General features: G+C 38.0%; 1 protein-coding gene across 3 annotated transcripts in view; it reads right to left on the reverse strand.

Annotated features, from left to right (window-relative positions):
* RHBDD1 (rhomboid domain containing 1) overlaps nt 1-15,945 on the reverse strand; it is a 52,919-nt gene extending 36,974 nt beyond the window's left edge. For all 3 annotated transcript variants that reach the window (XM_067301910.1, XM_067301911.1, XM_067301909.1), the window contains exons 1-3: nt 15,906-15,945; nt 8,447-8,965; nt 6,101-6,233 (exon numbers count right to left, since the gene is read on the reverse strand). In XM_067301910.1, the coding sequence (XP_067158011.1) occupies nt 6,101-6,233; nt 8,447-8,879 (566 nt within the window). In that variant the 5' untranslated portion in view covers nt 8,880-8,965; nt 15,906-15,945. The remainder of the gene's footprint in view (nt 1-6,100; nt 6,234-8,446; nt 8,966-15,905) is intronic.
* Nucleotides 15,946-19,336: the final 3,391 nt, after the last annotated feature.

A 19,336-nucleotide genomic window follows, 5' to 3' on the forward strand; every position in this document is an offset into this window, starting at 1 on the left:
TCAGTGTATATTTGTGTATACAAAAATCTGGCTTATTTTTCAGATTGACTAACAAAGAAGCGGTCTCCTGATTGCAACAACATGATAACCTACTGTTTTTTTTCCTGATGCCTAATAAAGAAAAATTGGTAATTATTTTGTTCACAGTACAATTTTCAGTTTGTACAATACAAACTGAACTTTCAGTGGGAATAAAACCAGGAGTTCTTGACTTTAATTGCATACTTTTTCTCTAAATGTCAATGAACATTATCAATGTTAACTATTTTTCTCCCTGGTAAAAAGAAATTCAAATGATATCGCATTTAATTTTTGTTTAAAAATGTAGATATACCCAGAGATCTTGTTTGTCTCAACCATTCCCTTCATACTAATGATAATTATGCAATGTGTCTAAATACTGTTTCCTGAAGACATTCGCCATCAGGCTGACGTGCACATGATTAAAAAAAAAGAAAAATCTTCTAAACAGAATTAATTATACTTTTTCATGTGGCTGTGTAATTTTCATGAAAATGGGCATCATTAGAGGGAAAACTATTTGGATGTCATTTGCTTTTCATGTATTAGAGATTTTGACCCAATGCTTACAGGCCTCTCTTACAGTATTATATTACTTTTTACATTAACATTGTTCTGGGATCCTTACACTCAATTCAAATCAACTCCTCAGCACTGTTAGTGAATTTATCCTGCACTGTTTCAATCCTGATATGTCAGTCACCTGAAACAGCAAGCAGCACAAGAAAACCTACACCTATCATTTAACTTTGATAATTTCTCAATAACCATAAACCCAAAAGTCTAATAGATGTTATCATTTATGCACACAATTCTATCACAGCACAAAGCCACTTATTTAGCATCGACAGTGTATCTTTAACTTAAGCCCTTACTGCAGAATTTTGTGACAAGATCTTATTTCCATACATCATCTACTCCAAGGCTATGCTAGAAAGCATGCATTCATTAAACAAACCAGCACTAGCAAAGTGACATATTGCAAGAATCTAGAGCCATTTATTTTGAAAAACAATGAATTTTGAGACAATGGGATCAAATTCATGTGTTTATTTATACACACACAGTAAATTTCCAAATTAAATCAAGCAGGTAGTCACCTACAATTTACACCCTTCGCTATAAAATTAAATCTTGCTTGGAAAGTAGGCAATGTAGTTAATTTACCAGTGCTGAACACCCTCTCTGAATGCAAATTAGAACAAATTAAGTGATCACATAACAGGGACAGGGGGCGGGAAGGGGGAAAGAACCCATACAACCCATTTTACCCAGCCCTGTACAGGAAAACACCATTGTTTCTTTTACTAGCAAGTTTCCTATTTCCAGTTATTTTGTAATAAATTGGGAACATAGCTTTTGCCTTTTTTTTTTTTTAATGCTAAGTCCAACAGAATAATAAAAGACTGGAAAACAGTTCTCACCATGTAATGCCATCCCTATCAAACCCATCTTCTCTTCTTTAGCCCTTTTATTCCTGACTGTTTATCACATAAGAGAGTTCCATAAGAGGCATTCCACAGAGCACTGTCTCTTAAAATCATGGGGTAGAGCTTGTGCAGGGGGCTTTTTGGTTTTATTTTTGAACTATCCAGTGCTTACCGTTCCCTAGCATTAACACTTACTTCAACAGTGATTATCAGACTTCCAATACCTGGAAGTCTGGAACCTGGTTTAACAGCCATCCACTAAAAAAACAAAAACAAAAACAAAAAAACTTTGTTGAGCATGGTTTTTCTAGCCAGTTGTGCAATGCAACCCATCCTCTTGTACTCTATTATTCCAGATTGCTTTGAGAATGTCAAGTTAAAAGTCTGACTAAAATCAAGACAGATGGTATCCATAGCTTCTCTCCAAGCCATAAAGCCTTTTACACTGTCACAGGAAGAAACTTGAGTTGGTTTGCCCTGATCTTTCTTGGCAAATACCTTTTAGTGGCTTACTCCACTTCAATTACTCCTCTCTGCATTCTTCCATGCAGTAAGCAGCTCATCTGGTCTGCAATTCACTGGCTCCTCCCTCCTTCCAAAAGGCACAATCACTTGCCCTATTCAAATTACCAGAACTGATTTGCTCCAGTTTCCAGAAATAACTCACGAATGGTTCTAAGATCTGTTCAGCCAGCTCTAAATAGCCAGCTCTTCAGCACATTTTACTAGCTCCAGCCACTGTAATAAGATCTCCCTGCTTGTTTATTCTGCGAATCTGTTATCAAATGAGAAGTGTTTATTTGACAATATTCTCTTGAATTGCAATGACCTAATGATTTCCATGTAATAAGACTGCTATTAAAGTTTTGTTGTAGTAAGAAGGAAGAACATTAGTGCAGTGATGGCTACCAGATAAAGACTGATTTCTCAACAATACATTAAAATTACTGATCAGCTTCTGCAATTAACAAACAAGGGGCTTAAGACTTAAAGGTACATGATTTTGATTTGCTTTTTAATTCTCATCATCAGGTCAATGGATGGCCTACAACTAAATCAAGAAATGTGAAGGGCATATCATGTTTAAGTGTCTCCAAAACCAAATTACACTGCTGTTACAGCTTTCATTACTGTGGCATTATTACGAAAACAAGCTAGTACTTCAGGTAAGGGATGTCAGGAAATCTTTAGTCAAAGCAACAGAAGTGTTTGTCAAGCAAGAATAAGCCAATTCATTGATTCAACAGCTGTAACAGTCAAGCTGTTACAGCAGAAAGAACACTCTCATTCTCCCTCAGTGTGACTTGCTGATTCAAAGTCAATGAATTTTACCAGTATCAACAGAGCGAGACAACTCATCAATAAAACTGTTCAACGGTAAATATGACTGATAATTAGTGATGACTCAGTGATATCTCTAAACATTAAGCAATGAGCAATTAAAAAGCAGACTAAACAGGAAAACAGATGCATACAAAAGGTCTCATGAGATAAGTATTTAAATATTAGAGCTATAAAAAAATATTTGTATTTATACCAGAGGCTGAACCAGAGTTGGGACTGAGAAGGGGGGGTGGGGAAGAAATCAAAATTTAGAACCAGACTTGTCAAAATATGTTAAAAATAAATAAGTATATATATATATATATAAATAAAATTAATTTTTTAATAAAAAGCTCAGTATTCCTACTGCTGATGTTTGCCTGTTTTGACTATGGTTTGCTCAGATATTTTGAGGTCCTGTGTATTCTTGGAACACATGTGAAATGAAGAAGAATGATTTTCATCGTTGATTTATTATAACTGAATGACACATTTCCAAGTGTCAGCTTATGAGCAATCTGCATCTCTACTGCCAAATGGAGGTCTGTTGCTCTGCTCTTGTTCTTTGAAAACTGGTAGTTCTCAGTTTGCAGGGTCTTCTCTTTTTTGAAAAGAAAGAACACTAATAAGCATCTTAAGTTAACAAAACTTGACAGAATTGTCTCAGATCAACACTAATCAATATAGCTTATCTAGAAACAGTCATGAAGAGAAACTTAGAACAGAAACTAAGGCTAGAACTAACCTAGAAAATGGAAACAGCTCAAATAAGACAGATTTTTACATTTTATAATTATATCATCTTCTACAGATCTGGAAAACTTTATCAGACACCTGAAAGCCAATAACTGTTAAAACCTACCAAAACACAAGTCAAAGAAGAGGCCTAGAGAAATGCCTGCACCAGTTTCCAGAGCTGCAGTGAGCTACAGAAATACTAGATATCTTTAAGATTATCTTAAATCCAGAATAAGAAGTCTCACTACCCCTGACAATCTGCAAAGAGAGCAATTCTGGACACTCACAATATCAAACCTCAACATTTCTGAACTGCTGGAAAAATAAGATCCTCTACTCTTCTTCGTTTTTAGCTTTCCACTCTCCCATGATTCTCATCCTTTGTTGCTCTTAACTTTCTGGAAAAACAATTTGAAAATAACTATGATGTCCAGCTTCTAATGCAGCCATGTCTTCTTTGTCAGTCTGATAAAAAATTGAGTTAATACAGAAACAACCTGAAAGATAAGTGTTTCCTTTAGTAACGAGCACAGGTAAAGCACCTCCATGCATACCTGATAGATGACTTAAATACCACATGCCCAATTCTGGAAGAGGCATTGAGATCAGAAGTAAGATAACTTTTCACATGTCTGTCGTTCCAAAGAAACATTCCACCCCAAGGATTGTTATAAAAGGCCAACATCCCAACTTCCTCACTTCACGGAAGGTGAAGGGTAGAAGGAAATTAAATGTGGTTTAAAATTTCCCCATAACAAAGGTATAAATGAGAAAGAAAAAAATTAAAAGATGCCAGTAAAACCCTAAATGTTCTCCCAGTACACAGAACAAATTTTCAACACCCTCAGTATTTTGAATCCTTCAGTGCTTATGGATTCTCAGATGATCCTGTGATACAAAAATCCTGTAAGGCAGGCCCAGGCTGAATGTATGTCCTTCTGACAGGACAGAGTTCTGCCCCAATTATCCACCTCTTATCTATTCAAACCTAAGTTATGCAACCTGACCTACAAAGGAATACCATTTAATCAGGCACTTCAAATACTACAACATGCCCTGAGCAGGCAGATCAACATGTAACAGCATTGCTCTGAGCGCTACAATTGTTATGGTTCATTTCGAGGCAGTTACTAATTAAACACACTGTGTTCTGGGACATGAACTTATAGAGACTACTCCTTGTTTTCTATCACCCACCCTACTGTTTAAGTGCTGTGAAATTGCCCTTAATATCAGGATAGCATGTAACAGTCCAGAGGTTCTTTAGACCAAGTAGCAATGTAAGGTCCCACACAAATTGTGAAAGGGTTATTGATGTTATTTCTGTACCTTCCGTATGGTTTTTACCCCATCAATGACATTTCTGCAGTAATATAACTGAAACAAACAACAGTACACAATCGCTAACCTCCTGTTTTTCTCCATGAATTGGATATGGTATGATATGAACATGGTTTTATTATAGACATAATGTTCTTTCACTATTCTCTAATAACAAAATGAACAGGGGTATTAAACAAACACTGTCAAATAAAAACCATATTCAGCTAAAATGACAGTTTATGTTTTGCAGAAGAATGCATTTAACACTGAAAACTTTGGTTTAATACCTGCAGTAATACCATGTAAGAGACCTCTCAGCTCACGCTTAAAATTGTATTTGGAATAGAGAGTACTTCGGTACTGCAGTTGTTCTCTGTCATTTAATCTGAGATTCCTTGCTGCAGTCAGGCAGGCAGTAAGTCATAAAAACAATATGAATAGTGCTTAGAATAGGTAATAATTGAACTCTCTTCTTTTTCTGGCCAAAGAAATGTTTCATCTGCTATATAATAGTATTTGATGAGGAATATCTCAGTCTCGCTCCCTCTCTCTTTTTTAACCTTTCTGAAGAGTGGGAAAATGTGTTTGTAAATTGTGATTTGGTAGTTTGTAAATTTGGTGGCTTTATTTCTCCAAGGCTGGTGTCTTTATTTCACATATGTTCTCCAGTGTGACTGACAGTTATAAAATATTGTAACAACAAACTATTGACTTGCAACTACAACTCCAAAAATCATCTGCCAAAGAAAAGGAAGGCACTAATCTGGCGGGGCTGGATGAACTGTGCTGGCAGAACTGAAAAGGTAATCAAGCAAGAGTGCAAGGCAATGAAACTGCAAAAAAGTGGCAGGATACTGGATAATGGTTCTATCATAAGTTAGAGGAGTGACTGGAACAAATGGACATTTGGGACTAGGAGAGAAATACAAAACAAACAGTAGAACACTGTTTTGCTAACAGAGTCCTTTGCAGTACAGCATGTCTCAGGTTAGCTTGTTTTGCTGAATGTGTATGTCCCTTTTTCTTGCCCATCAACCCGTGTTATCTTTCGTAAGCACAGCATTCCATTTTTTCATTTTGAAACATGGTCAAACTGGAAGATGCTGAGGGGAAAAAAAGCAAACTGCATCCTCAGCACTTAATTGTAGCCTCAGTACTCAATTTGGATAGTAGCCAGGCACTACTCATACTTCATAATAAGTTTTCAAACAACTTCAGATACCCTAGATCTCTTCTACTAACTTTGAAGTATTAAATGCACTTACCCTGGGGAAATTAAATGAATTGCCACCAGCTCCACCCAACAAACATATTTACTGGATATCTGCATTCCAAGGACACTGCTGAATCTTCCTGGATTGTAATGGTTGTTAAGAACTTTCAAAGCAAACAAGACTCCTGCAAACAAGAACAAATCACATCAAGGGAGAAGTACTTGGGCCCAAATAATAAAGAAATGCAAATGACTTCAAAAACAACTAAAACTGGAGAATCATGCAGTTTCACAACACCAGGAAGCATACTGTTACATGCCAGAACAACAGTCCTAAGCTGTTTTTTCAGTGATACTTTTCAGTGCCTTTTTAAAACGCATTACAACTTATATATTTCTATAGCATAGCCAATTCTAAGTTACTTTTTCATATACCCATTCACTGTAGCTATTGAGGTATTCAAAACAATACAAACATAATTTTAAAATGGGAGTTCCAGTTGTACTAATGCACAAAATTATTAACTATCAAAAAACGTTCCGTGAGTTGAGAAAAGCCATGACTGAAAACAAGGCAAATAGATGCATTCGTGAAACTGAAGAGTAGACTCAAGAATTCTGAATTAATGGAAAATCATCTTACATATACTCCAGAATCACTGTCTTTCTGCAAAGAAAAAAAAAATCACATAAATCACCTTTAATATCAAATAACCGTTTGTTACTAATTGAATACAACTGTTTTAACATGTAAGTAATAGGTGATATGACAGAATGAATTCACATATTTTACTTTCAAAATGTTTTTGAAGAGGTTCCTCTCTAGAGGAAACTGAAAACAATTGTTTGAAAAAATCTGCAAAATTGAAAGTAAAAGATTTGATACAGGAAAAATAGCTGAGTGGAACATGATACAGATATATTAAATAAAAATATGAAAAAGGTCTCCCCCCTCCACTTCTAACACCATAGAAAACTCAAGAGCTAGCAAACCCCTTAACTTACCCAGCGATGGAAAGATTCACATTCTATGATCTTAACTAATCACAAATGCATGTATGCGCTCAAACATACATACTCCCTCACACAGACTCACACTATTTGTTGCTGATAAAACTGTACTTGGTTTAGAAACTATAAATTTAATAGAGGGGAGAAATATTTAATAGTAGCAGTGTAGTTTAGCAGTTTTCTCTATCCAATCCATCCTTGGCTCACCACAACCTTGCACATTCAGCTTCAAATATTTTAGTTTTAAGTGTCCATTTGAACTATCTAGGCCTGGTGTATTGACAGGTTCTCTGGGGAACAGTGAGCTGGTCTGTTTCATCCAATTGTAAAAAGAAAAAAAAAAATCCAGGCATCCTAAGGCTCTTGAAAGCTGGAAAAATAGATAGGTCATAGATACGCATGCAGACTGGCTCTCAAAGAAGGAGTTATTACCAGGAAAATACTCATTTTTTCTTCTTCGACGGCTGTTCCATACATACACTGCTCCCTGCAACTCAAGAGGAATGACCCATATGGGAGGATGTTGAAGGTTTATAAAGATCAACTATGGATACTAATTTTGTCAGAGCTGCCTTAATCTACTGCTTGAATAACGGTCAAATGCATGTACATGTAGGTTGCAGTCCAACAGATTTCCAAGCCTGGAATACTCAAAGATGCTGCAGAAGGTAAGTCACATCAGAACAGGTCACAGTACTTAATACTAAATCTGAACTATCTTGTAGAACATGAAAATTAAAATCCAATTAGTTATTCTCTGAATTGACAAAACCTGACTTTTTGTCAAGTTTGACTTTCTGTACAAGTGGCTCAGTAGATTATAGACTTATTCCCAGTAAGATAATAAGCAGTGCTACTTTTTCCCTTGACTTTAGGCTTCCTTAAAGAGAAGGAGTTCGCTCACTATAAACCTTTGACCTCCCAAATGAGAAGTCAAGACCATGGTATGTGCCCATATTAAAGGGCGCACCTGGTACCAGAAAAGATGGTCAGAAATAATAATTCTAGTGAAGTGACAGGGTTTTTCAGAACCTACCTAACAAGCAACATTTACACCAGGAAAACAAGGCTGCATTAAAAATGAGAAGTGCCAAACTTCTAGCAGTCAGTGGCATTAAACAAAAAACACGATTCTACTGGGGTAATCATATTTTTCATGTTCTCAGATAAAGACACTGTTGGTCACAAGAATATGAAATCAACCACGTGAACATACCCAGAGTATATGCTTTAATTTAAAAAGAAAAAAGGATAGCTTTACTGACAAAGCATCTATATCCATGCACACGGATGCATACATCTGTTTTCTGCATTCAACAAGTATGACTATATAGTATCTATAAATATTAATTTTACAGAAGTAAATTGCATCAACTATGTGTCTTACCTGAAAAACCTACAGCACAACTCATTTTATATGTAGGGTCATCCAGAATTTCCGCAAGCAAGTATTCCAGTACCATATAAACAACTCCAATGAGCACTGAGAATATTGCAATTATATATGCAAGCCAAATGCTTCCAAGCTTTCTTTCCAACATTATCCCCTTCCAAAGCATGGAAACCATGTTAAAATATAAATGCCAGTCATCTGCATGGTGGACAGGAGAAAGCAGTAAACGCTGCCAATTCTTTCTATAGAAGCCTTCATTTACACTGATACACACTTCAGAGAGTGGCCCCAGTGGATTCAAAAAGAGAATAATATTCAGTGCAAGTATCCCAAGTGTAACAGGAGGAATGTTCTGAAATCCAACTCGAGAAATTTCATAAAACAGCAAAAGCAATCCAGTATTGATTCCTCTCTGCCTTCGCTGCATTGTCACTTCTTACTCAAAGAAACTTGATGTTTATTTTGATTTCTAGTCTTCTCTTTGAATTCAAAACCATATAAGTTATGGAAATTCTGAAAGAAAATAAGAGATAAAGGCATTATTACATACGCATATTCTTTAATGATGATTAATCACAGGGGCATTTTCAAATTCATCAATACTTTTTTTTTTAACCATAGTTTGTACAATTTGCTAACCAGTTGAGACATGTCTTCCTTAATCAGAAGAAAAAATTAAATGAGAAGATTACAATTCTTAAATTGGTATAAGACACAAATAAAAGAGATTTATACAGATAATCCAGACAAATATCATGACAAAAAGGAGTCTGCAATCTCTCTCTCATGTCCCTGGACAGGCTTCATTTCATCTACAAGATTCCTGGGTGTTCTAGACATGTTCTCATTATCATCCTGACTCACTCACAACAAATGAAACTTTCAGAAATGGAACTGATTTAAACAAAAAACCACTTCTCTGGAGTCTTGGTTTTCAGGCATCCCATCTTGGCTACATATATAATTTTTTCATGACATTTCTTTCCAATTTTTACAAATATTCAGAACAAACTAAGAATGAAAATTAAGACTTACTATTTCAAGTAGTAACAGAGAGACGGCAAAATATTCCTAATAAGTAGCTTTGAAAATATGATTGCTTTCCCAGTGACTAGAAATCATACTTTAGCTTAAAAGCATGCAACAGGGAAAATGCTTCTAGTATATAAACTAACACTTAGTTTCCATTACCATTCCAAACTGATTACCATCACCTCTGCAGCTGATTCTTTTTACCTCCAGACTTGTGTCTAGCTCCAAAACTACATGCATTCTGAAAACACTTGCTCATCATTTTTGCTCTTCATTTTTTATGTGGCCTACTCCAGTTTCTGCAAGCTCAACCCAGATTTGCCTGACAGCAAGTTATCTGTCATACAGAGCAGATCACCAGCTCAGCCAACTGAGGGCACCATGTAATCTCCGGTATGAGTACAGAAAGGACTAACGTTTAGAAGGCTACACATTCACCTCCTTGGATGCATAGCCTTTTTAGAGAGGGTCAGGCCATGGGCCAGCCATTGCCACATGTCCATGACTCATATTCTTCCTGATTCACCTCAGAGCCGAGCAAAAGTGAAATCTCAAGAACATATGATGAAGGATTAGCCAACCTAGCTGAATGGAACCGATGCTTAAGTAGTCTGGGATCTCCAGAGCAATAACGCTTTTCAAGGCTTACCCAGCCTGAAATAATACTGATTTCAGGACTGACAATAACAAGATTCCGATGTGATTATCCCCATAACCAGACTCCACTTAAAAAAAAAAAAAAAAAAGTGCCAATTAAATCTAGCATTTTCACCACGTTTTTCTCTCCCTGGTCTGAGTTGTTCTCATCAAAAACACTTCTGAATGTCCCAATATAGAAAGGTGAAGTAAAAGCACATGAGGGTATACAAGATATACTTTACATTTACCATATTTTGCCTTCCTAGTAAGTATTATAAAGTTACATACAGACAGTTGGTATGCTGCAAACACTTTAATAATACTCTGGATACATACAGAAAAATGTATAATAATAAATTGATGGAGTTGCACCATACAAGGTAAGCAAGCACATGGAAGAGAGGGAAATCACCTCAGAATTAGGTTATCCCATAACAGCAGAAGCGACTGTGAGAGCTGCACAGAGTTGTGCACCTGAAAAGATCAACTACAGCTAAACGTAAATGAAAGCAGCATATACCTCCATACCGGTTTACGCACATAAGAAATAGCATTAATCAAATTATTTTTAAGTTATTCTGTTCTCTAGATCACTCCTTAAATTTCACTTATCCTTATTACAGTACTTTAAGAGAAGAAAAAGCTGCTGGCATTCTCAAAATAGCTATAGTAGAATAGAATGCAGATAAACTTATTTGCTACAATAAAAGGAAATTCACTGCACTTTTTCCATGGTCTAATCTCAGAGATGCTACATAATGTCTAAGCCTCGTCCAAAGTAGAGCGGAAACAATGGGAACAGGCTTTATACCAGGCCTGTTTACCATGCAGCTGAAAGTACACTGGTACCTTTAAAAACAAGTTTTTAAACAAGTAAACAAGTAAGAACTAGAAATTCTCATGTTTGTTTTTGATTTAACTACACAGACCACAGCTGTAGTAGTCCCTACAAATCTCAAGTCAGCTAAGACCTGTTAATGTGCAATTCGATTGCTGCAGTGGACTAATCAACAGTCTTTGGCTTTCTAGTGTTAACATTATCAAAAAACGCCAATACTTACACAATCACAAATTTTAATTAATGTGCCACCCTGTTTTCCCATATGACATGCTATGCTGCATGTATGCCAGCATCTCCAAGCTGTTCTTATACTCACCTGTTCAAACCCCTGACTTTTCTTTTACTGCTGACACAGCTACATTTTTTCTACCACAAAGCAGTTGACATAAAATGTTAGAATGTAATATTCAACACCATTTAAACCCGAGCTGTGTGAAAACCCCAAAATCTTGCCATACCATGCTGTCCAGATTGCCAGATAATACCTAGTTTCACTTACTGAAGGTTTTTGGGGTTTTTTTTGAATACTCTTTAATTCCCACTTAAAATATTTCTAACATATGTGCACCTAGGAAAAGGAACCCTCATGTAGCCCATGTCTGTACAGCAGTCATGTAATGGAGATGAATGGGAATGCTTTACCACGATTACAGTAATGCTATGTATTATAAGTCATTCTGATTATTGGAAGCAATCAAAAATGTCAGCCAAGACACATTATGTGTTCCATTAGAAAGGAAAAATATATAAGAAAGAAAACAAACTGGTTATTTGAGAGCCTTCTGGAATGCAATTCATTTAAAACATATAGTGCTTTCAACTGTCTGAACATTCCTCCTCAGCCTCTACTCTGTTTATTAAAAGTCTAATGAGACTTGAAACAATGAAGCACTTATTCCTTTTTCTTTTTTAAAACTTGCCATGCACTTCAAAATGTACAAATTTCCAGAACAGACTTGAAATGGACATTTGTCTTACATCTAGGCTGCCACGTGTCCACATTTTTTGTCACCTACTCAAGATAAATGTCTGAACTAAATATTCTTGGAATTTGTTTGTTTTGTACTAACCAAGTGCAAAGTATTTAAACTTTTATTTTTACTGTGACAACCCCCTCCACTTGCTTGGCAACCATAAAATATTATGACTTCATATTACTGACAGATCATGTAATAAAGTAAATATTTTAGTAAATACCAGTTAAAATGAAACGTTATAGTGTCTTTTCCTATAGCTATAATTTGAAGTGAGTGGAAAAGAGTCCCCAGATACCCTTGTTCCCCCCAAAACAGACAGAACAATGAGTGCCTTGGCATAAAATTTTGATTCATGCTTTTGTGAAGTGAAATCCAACCCACTACCCTTCATCTCAAACAAAACAAAACAAAACAAAAACAAAATAAACCCCACACTGTGACGTAGATCTAGATTTTACGAATAGAGACAGAAATACAACATCTTATTTCCATCCAGTCTGAATGTAGCCATGATCTACAGATTCTGCTTTTATCTGTATGGTAGATCCTGATCTTCAAAAGATCTGTCACCAATCTTCAACACAGAACTGCCAGGAGTTTATAAAGTTGCCTTGTAAAAATGATCTGTAACAGAGGCACCTTAGCGTTACAGAATCGTACACAGAAAGATAAAATCCCAGGTTTACTGTTACAGTTGAGAGGAGGAGCGTGCTTTTGCAGTGATTCTCTCCATTGTCCCCGCAAATTTCACTGCAGTTCACTTCACATGCATGAACTAGTCTCTTTGCAGATGAAAGTAAACCAGGAGCAAGTCTTCCAGTTCACACAGAGTCAACCGTGTTGGAGCTGAGGCAAGTTTTAACTGAGCAAGTTTACCACTGATTCTAGCTGGCATGGTAGCGGGGCAGTTTCTTAGAGCTGAAAGACTCTCAGACAATCAGACTGACCTCTCCTAGAATTTAACATTTTAGGGTTGAGTCTCCCTATAGTGTTGCTTGCTATGACTTTAGTGTCATAGTAGTTGACTGGGTAATTTGAAGACTTGAAATTAGAAATGAATGCCATGTAGGAAATGAAAGCAGAGGGATATAGTGATCTTAAGCACATTTTAAAGATAATGGCAGTAGAGACAATATCTGCAGTTCAGACACCAGCTGAACTCGTAGCTGATACCACCCATTACAGGCAAGTCACAAACTAGACATCATACAGCAGTGACTTCTAAGCAGCCAGAATCTGATCATAACTAGCAATCTCAAATTGCAAGATGGAAATGATAAAAGGAGAAACAACAAAACAAAAAAACCCACCACTCCTGTAGTAGCAATATGAGAAAGATTATTTGCTCTAACAAAGTCTTTAAAGCCTCTTTGGTTTGTGAAAATCAAAGTAATAATTACTAAAAGTGTCCCTACAATGTGGCCTAGGAAATTATTCAGAATATCTATACTATGTAACTAATCTGCCACTGAACTCATTCCTCCCTGATCTTTCAGTCTATTACCTTTGATAGGTAACAACTGTGGAAATAGATACTTTGTTCATGTGCCTCAGCCAAGGTCTCATATATGTTTAAAAGGATTTACTGCTAATACAAATACTAGTAATCTTCCCTTTTTTCTCCTCTAGAGAGAGGTCACATCAGTCTTTTCATAGTGCAATATAAATCAGCTCTTGGAACAGAACAACCTAATACAAAGCCCTCTCTTGAGTATAGCTTATTCTGCTCAAGAAGCTGATTATAAATACACCACCAAAAAGTATTCTTTTTGCTTATATGAGTTATATGTAACAGAAATTCTGCTACAATTGCCAAATCAGTAAGTTATTTTAGTGTAGAGTGGGCAGAAAAAGCAGGAATAAAAAACTGTCTTTACGTTTCAACAACTCTCCTTAAAAATTATGAGGTTTTTCTTTATTAGAAAAATCTGTACAGGATCTATACAGGATCCACACAACAGCAATATGTTACTATTGATTTTGCTGCTTAGAAAACTTAAAAGCAACACATAGTTTTCTCTGCACATCTAAATTTATATGCCACATATGATCAAACAGATAAAGCATTTCCAATGTAGCCAGAAAGATGAACAAGAAGTCAATAATTTCTTTCTTCGATGCATCATTTCTTGCTGAATCTCTGTGGTCAGAATTATATACTATCATAATATCATTTTTACAGTTGACATATTAAGTTCCTTCCCAGTTTTATGGGGACAAAGTGGCATGACAAGGTTTAATACACATTTTTACTATCCACCTCTCATAGGATAATAAATGATAATTAGCAACTATCTTTCAAAATGCTAGGATGCATCTACACATATACATCTAAAGTTAAACAAATAAAATAATCATAAATACTTATAGCCATATCACTGTACTGGTGAAGGTAGGGTGGTGTCACAGTTGTAACAAAAATAATTACATTAGAACAAAAATGGACTGCAGGTTAGACCACAGTTAGATTTTTTTTACCTCAGTGTTATTTAACTAGTTTAATTAGGGTCAGGATGTTTTTTTTCCCCCCCCTACTTGACTGCAGTATTTACACTGCTAGAATCCTAAATTGGATAACTATACCAGAAAGGCCTACTCCTTTATTTAGCTCAAGAACTTCATAATGCAATTAAAACAAAACAGTGCTTCTCTGACTCCACTTCGTGAAGCACAAGGGCTCTACGAGTTTAACATTCCTTAGCTTTCGGTGTTTTCGGGGAAAGTTTGTCTGCAGTCTTATACGGGAAGGGAAGAACAATAAGCTTACTTTCTAATCAATTTTAGATCTTATTGGTAAAATACAGAAACAGTTGATAAATATACACTTCCCAGTATTAGTGTTATGCTCACTCTTGCCAAGACCCCGAATGTTGTTGAAATAACCAAGTGCAGCACCAAGAAGCACATTACCATGCTAACTCCAGAAGGTAAATTAAGTCAGATATCATTAAACACATTTATAAACGTCTGAATTACTTAAACTGACTATTGATACAAATGTAAAAAACCTCCCAGATTGTGGAGACCCATTTATCTACTTCGTCACTGCTTCTCCTTTGATATGGGTGCAAGATATTTGCAGGCTGTCAAATATCATTTTAAGAAAGGGGAAAAAATGGATATAGTTTTGATTAATAAAAACATAGAAAAAAATCAGGTTATGTATATAATCTGTAAAAATACTGCTTCAAGGAAACGAAATAAACAGCAATTTTGAAGCCACACAGCTCTAATGAGTGCCAGCACGTACTACGGAGTCACTGCACTTAAAACGCATTTGCTGCAGCTTCCTGACAAAACAAACATCTCTCAGGTTCGCGCTTTGGGAACCAGCGCTGTGACGTCCCTACCACCACACGCTTCCTAAACGTGTCACCCGACACTCTTTCAGGAACTCTTTTTTTATGCCACCTCAAAAGCATTTCGAAGAGCAAAATCCTATAAAAATGGGGGGCAAAATGAAACGCTAAGAGTTAGTCAAACATGTCAAATATCAGGTATTTTTACAACTTCTGAAACTCGCTTCCTTTCCATCAACGTTGGCCACCCTGCTTCCAAATCGGGGCGAAAAGGCAAGCTCGGGCGGGGGCAGCTTACTACGAGCTAGTTTCAGGACGCTCACAACTCCAGGGCACCCTCCCGGCGCGTTTTCATTTCGGCGGGGCGGCCCTGCCGCGGCAGGTGCCCCCTTCCCGCGAGGGCCGGGGGAGGGCGGGGGCCGCCTGACGCGACGCCGCACCCAGGGCGACGCCTCACCCGCGGCTCGGCCCGGCGGGGCGGGCTGGCGGAGCAAGAGGGGCCGCGGGCGGGCGGGCGGCAGCGGAGCGGAGCCTCTCCGCCGCCGCCGCCTCCTCCTCTCCTCTCTTCTCCTCACCTCGCTCCCCTCCCAGCCCCGCCCCGCGGCGCGCGACGGCTCCAACGGCTCCGGCAGCGGCGCGCGCCCCCTCCCCTCCCCGCCACTCACATTCTCCAGCGCGCGCGCGCAGCAGCGGCGGCGGCGGCAGACCCAGCCCTGGCGCCGCGGCACGTGACCCAACCGCCACTCAGCGGCGAGGGAGGCGGGCCCCGGCGCGCTCCGCCCCGCCCCGGCGCGCGTGCGCCGCTGCTCGCAGATTGGGGGAGGGGAGGGAGGCGGCGCTGTGGGAGCGCGGCCGCGGCTCTGGCGTTAACACAGCGTAGAGCAGCCGCGGCCCCGGGGGTAAAGCGGCCGGGGGCAGCAGGGCCGCTGCGCTGCGCTGCGGCGAGGCCTGCGCCATCTCCGCAGCCGGGCCCCGCCCAGGAGTGGGGCGGCGGGGGAGGAGCGGGCGGGCGGGCGGGCGCTGCCTTTCTGCGCACTGCGGCCGCGGGGAGGCGGCGAGGCGGGGGTCGGCGGGCGGTGTCGGAAGGAGGGGCGAGGCCGAGGCGAGGCCGGGGCGAGGCCGGGGCGAGGCCGGGGCGAGGCGAGGCCGAGGCGAGGCGCCGTGCCGTGCCGTGCCGTGCCGTGCCGTGCCGTGGGGCCCCGGAGCCCCGCGGGAGCCGCGGTGGCCTCGCAGCTCGGGAGCCTCTTCTCACGGCCGAGGCTGAATCGTGCTGCTTTAACGCATCGTATCTGTGCTGGCGTTTAATTGTTAGTTTCCTGAACAAACACTGTGGGTTAAAATGATAAACCAGCTTTCAATTTTATATAACGATTTTTTGCGAGTATACTTTGACTTAAAATAAGCAGGAAATGTGGCTTTATTTTCCAACTATGAAGAAAAAGGATGGAAATTACTGTGTTTTGGAATATTCATTTGACTTAATTAAATGCAAGGTTCTAGTAATATTTATTCCTGTTTTCATGCTGTCTGTAAAATCCTCACATTTCCTGCAGTTTCACTCGATTTCAGAGCTAATACATTGTAAAAGGCACCAACTTTACAGTCAGAAGGCTTTGAATTGGGTTTATTCCAGTAACCTGTGTGAAAATACCAGTTACTGGTACCACTTCACATTAAAATGCACAATTAGATTCCTTATGAAAATTTTTTACTATACATGCAAAACGGTAACTAGTTCTGTAAGTTTAATAGTTCAACTGCTTTCATTTTTCCAAACATTAAAGGCAATTAGATGAACACACTAGTTTCACCAGTATAGAGTACTAGTCACTGGTGTGTTAAGTATCATTCCCAAAATTTGATACAGATATCTAGACTGCAAGCTTTTATTAATATTCAGTAGGGAATAAACTGAGCAAATTATAAATGCCTAAAATAATAGGCTATCATAGAAATGTTGGCATGCTGATGGTGCAAATATGTGACTAGAAATGAATCATAAATAAAATCCATAGCCAAAACTGCATGTAAATGGCCCTATTTTGCCATCATTTATGTGGCACTTAGGTTTCATAGAACATTTTGGCAATTCATACAAGTATGTCATAGAATTTATATGAAAATTGTATTCTGCCCTTCCAAAAACAGCACACAGCTCAGCAGACTGGCAGGCATGAAAGGGGCTGAATTCCTAGAAATAGGGTGGAGATCAAGTTAAAGGAGCAGACTTTGCCAAAACAAGCAACTTCAGTATAGTCTTCTCTTCCAAAAGTGAACAGAAGCCAAAAGAGGAGGGCAGATTCGGTGCGTGCCACCATTTAGACACGTTATCTTAAACTCTTTAGTTTTGGCACATTTAGATCTTTTACCTCAATTAATGTTAATCATAATAATTCATAGAAATCACAGGACATGAGAGCTCTAAATGCCTAGATTGTTAGATTTTCTAACATACACCATTTTTTAGTAATTGGCACCATTTTCTGTAATAGCATACTCCATTTTCATGCAATCGTAATTGCAGTCCAGAATTCTTAACAATGCAATATTTATTGCCTGAGTACAGCTCCAGATCTTATTATTGGATGTACAAGTCTTGAGGCTGTGGTTCTCTTCTGGGACCTAGAAGATCTGGATTTCATTCCTAGTTTACTTCCTGTGTGAACCTGAGCAATAATTAAATTTCTGTCTTTTCAGTTCCATATTGATAAGACAGGAGTAATAGGAGTAGCAGGAATAATAGAAGTCACAGGAACAGGAAGCTAAATGAATGAATGATGTGTTCAGATGCTATGATAAATGGACTAGATATGTAGATAGATTTTTAAAAAAAAGGTCTGTGCTTGTACCGTTTTTTTCTCACTCAGATGTGGGATTTGATACTCCATTACGGTCTTAAAATTTGTTAATACCTGTTGTGCAAAAAACTTTGTTAAAAGCAAAAAAGGATATTCTGGATTATTTATACTTACATAAATAACTGGTTAGAAAAAAAAAGGTCTGCTGATCTCTTTCCTTAATCTCACCCCACCTCGTGGATTGCTTTTGTGTTTTTTCCTAAAGAGTTTGTTTTGCTTATCAATAAAATTGAATAAAATGTGAAATACTGTTTGAAAACGACAACTTTCTGATGGAAAACTGAAAAAATATGGATGAAATTTATTTCTTTAGCCTTGCTCACATATGTTAAAGTCCCATATGTGAAATTACCCAGTCCTTAACATAAAAGATGTTTTGGGGTAAGAATAGTAATTTAGTTAGGCTGAAGAGCTTGCACATAAAAAGTTACTTGAGTTCAAATAAGAAACTATCCATTTCCAATTAAGCAACTGCTAACAGTATAGGTTCTGTTTCCTATTTATGACTAACTTGATTGGAAAGAGATTTCAATACTTTGAAAGAAAATAAGGAAGAAATAAACAAGAACATCATTATCATAAACCATGTACACTTAGCACAAGCGTGACGCATACAGTTAGCACTGCTTACGCCTTCTTGCTAACTATATAATCCATGTAAATATTTATATTACAGCTATTATCACTGTAAACATACAACTTAGTCATATGTTGACCTATAAGGAAAAAGTGACATTGAAATCTTTCCTTTGCTTAAGAGCACAATGTTTAAACAGGTTTTTGGAGCAGTAGAGCAGGTTTCAGAATACTTGCTTTCCCGAGATTTATACTGAGGCTTTTCTACATACATGAAATAATTGGGAAGGAAGAGCTTGCTATGGAATTCATGGATGCAAATTAAATCCATATCTGAAGAATATTTTTTAAATTAATACTGGGAATCTGATAGCAGCATATTTGAAGTACTGTTTATGTTAGCAATCTTGAGGAAACTAGGTAGGACTAGCCTATAATTGTTAGAAGTATGTCAAAACATAATAAAGGAACTGTGAATTTCCTAGACTGCTAGTACATGATGTATTTATGAATAACAGAATAATAAGAAAGAAGTAATAACCCAAATTTTGATACATGAGATAATTTGCGTCTTTCAGAATATTAACAAAATACAGATGATTAAAGGATCAGTTTAAATCTGTAGCTAGTTTATATACAGCTGTTGTTCCACTGCTACCGTT

Source organism: Apteryx mantelli, chromosome 9 (genome assembly GCF_036417845.1).
Source record: "Apteryx mantelli isolate bAptMan1 chromosome 9, bAptMan1.hap1, whole genome shotgun sequence".
In the NCBI taxonomy this organism is placed as follows: Eukaryota; Metazoa; Chordata; class Aves; order Apterygiformes; family Apterygidae; genus Apteryx; species Apteryx mantelli.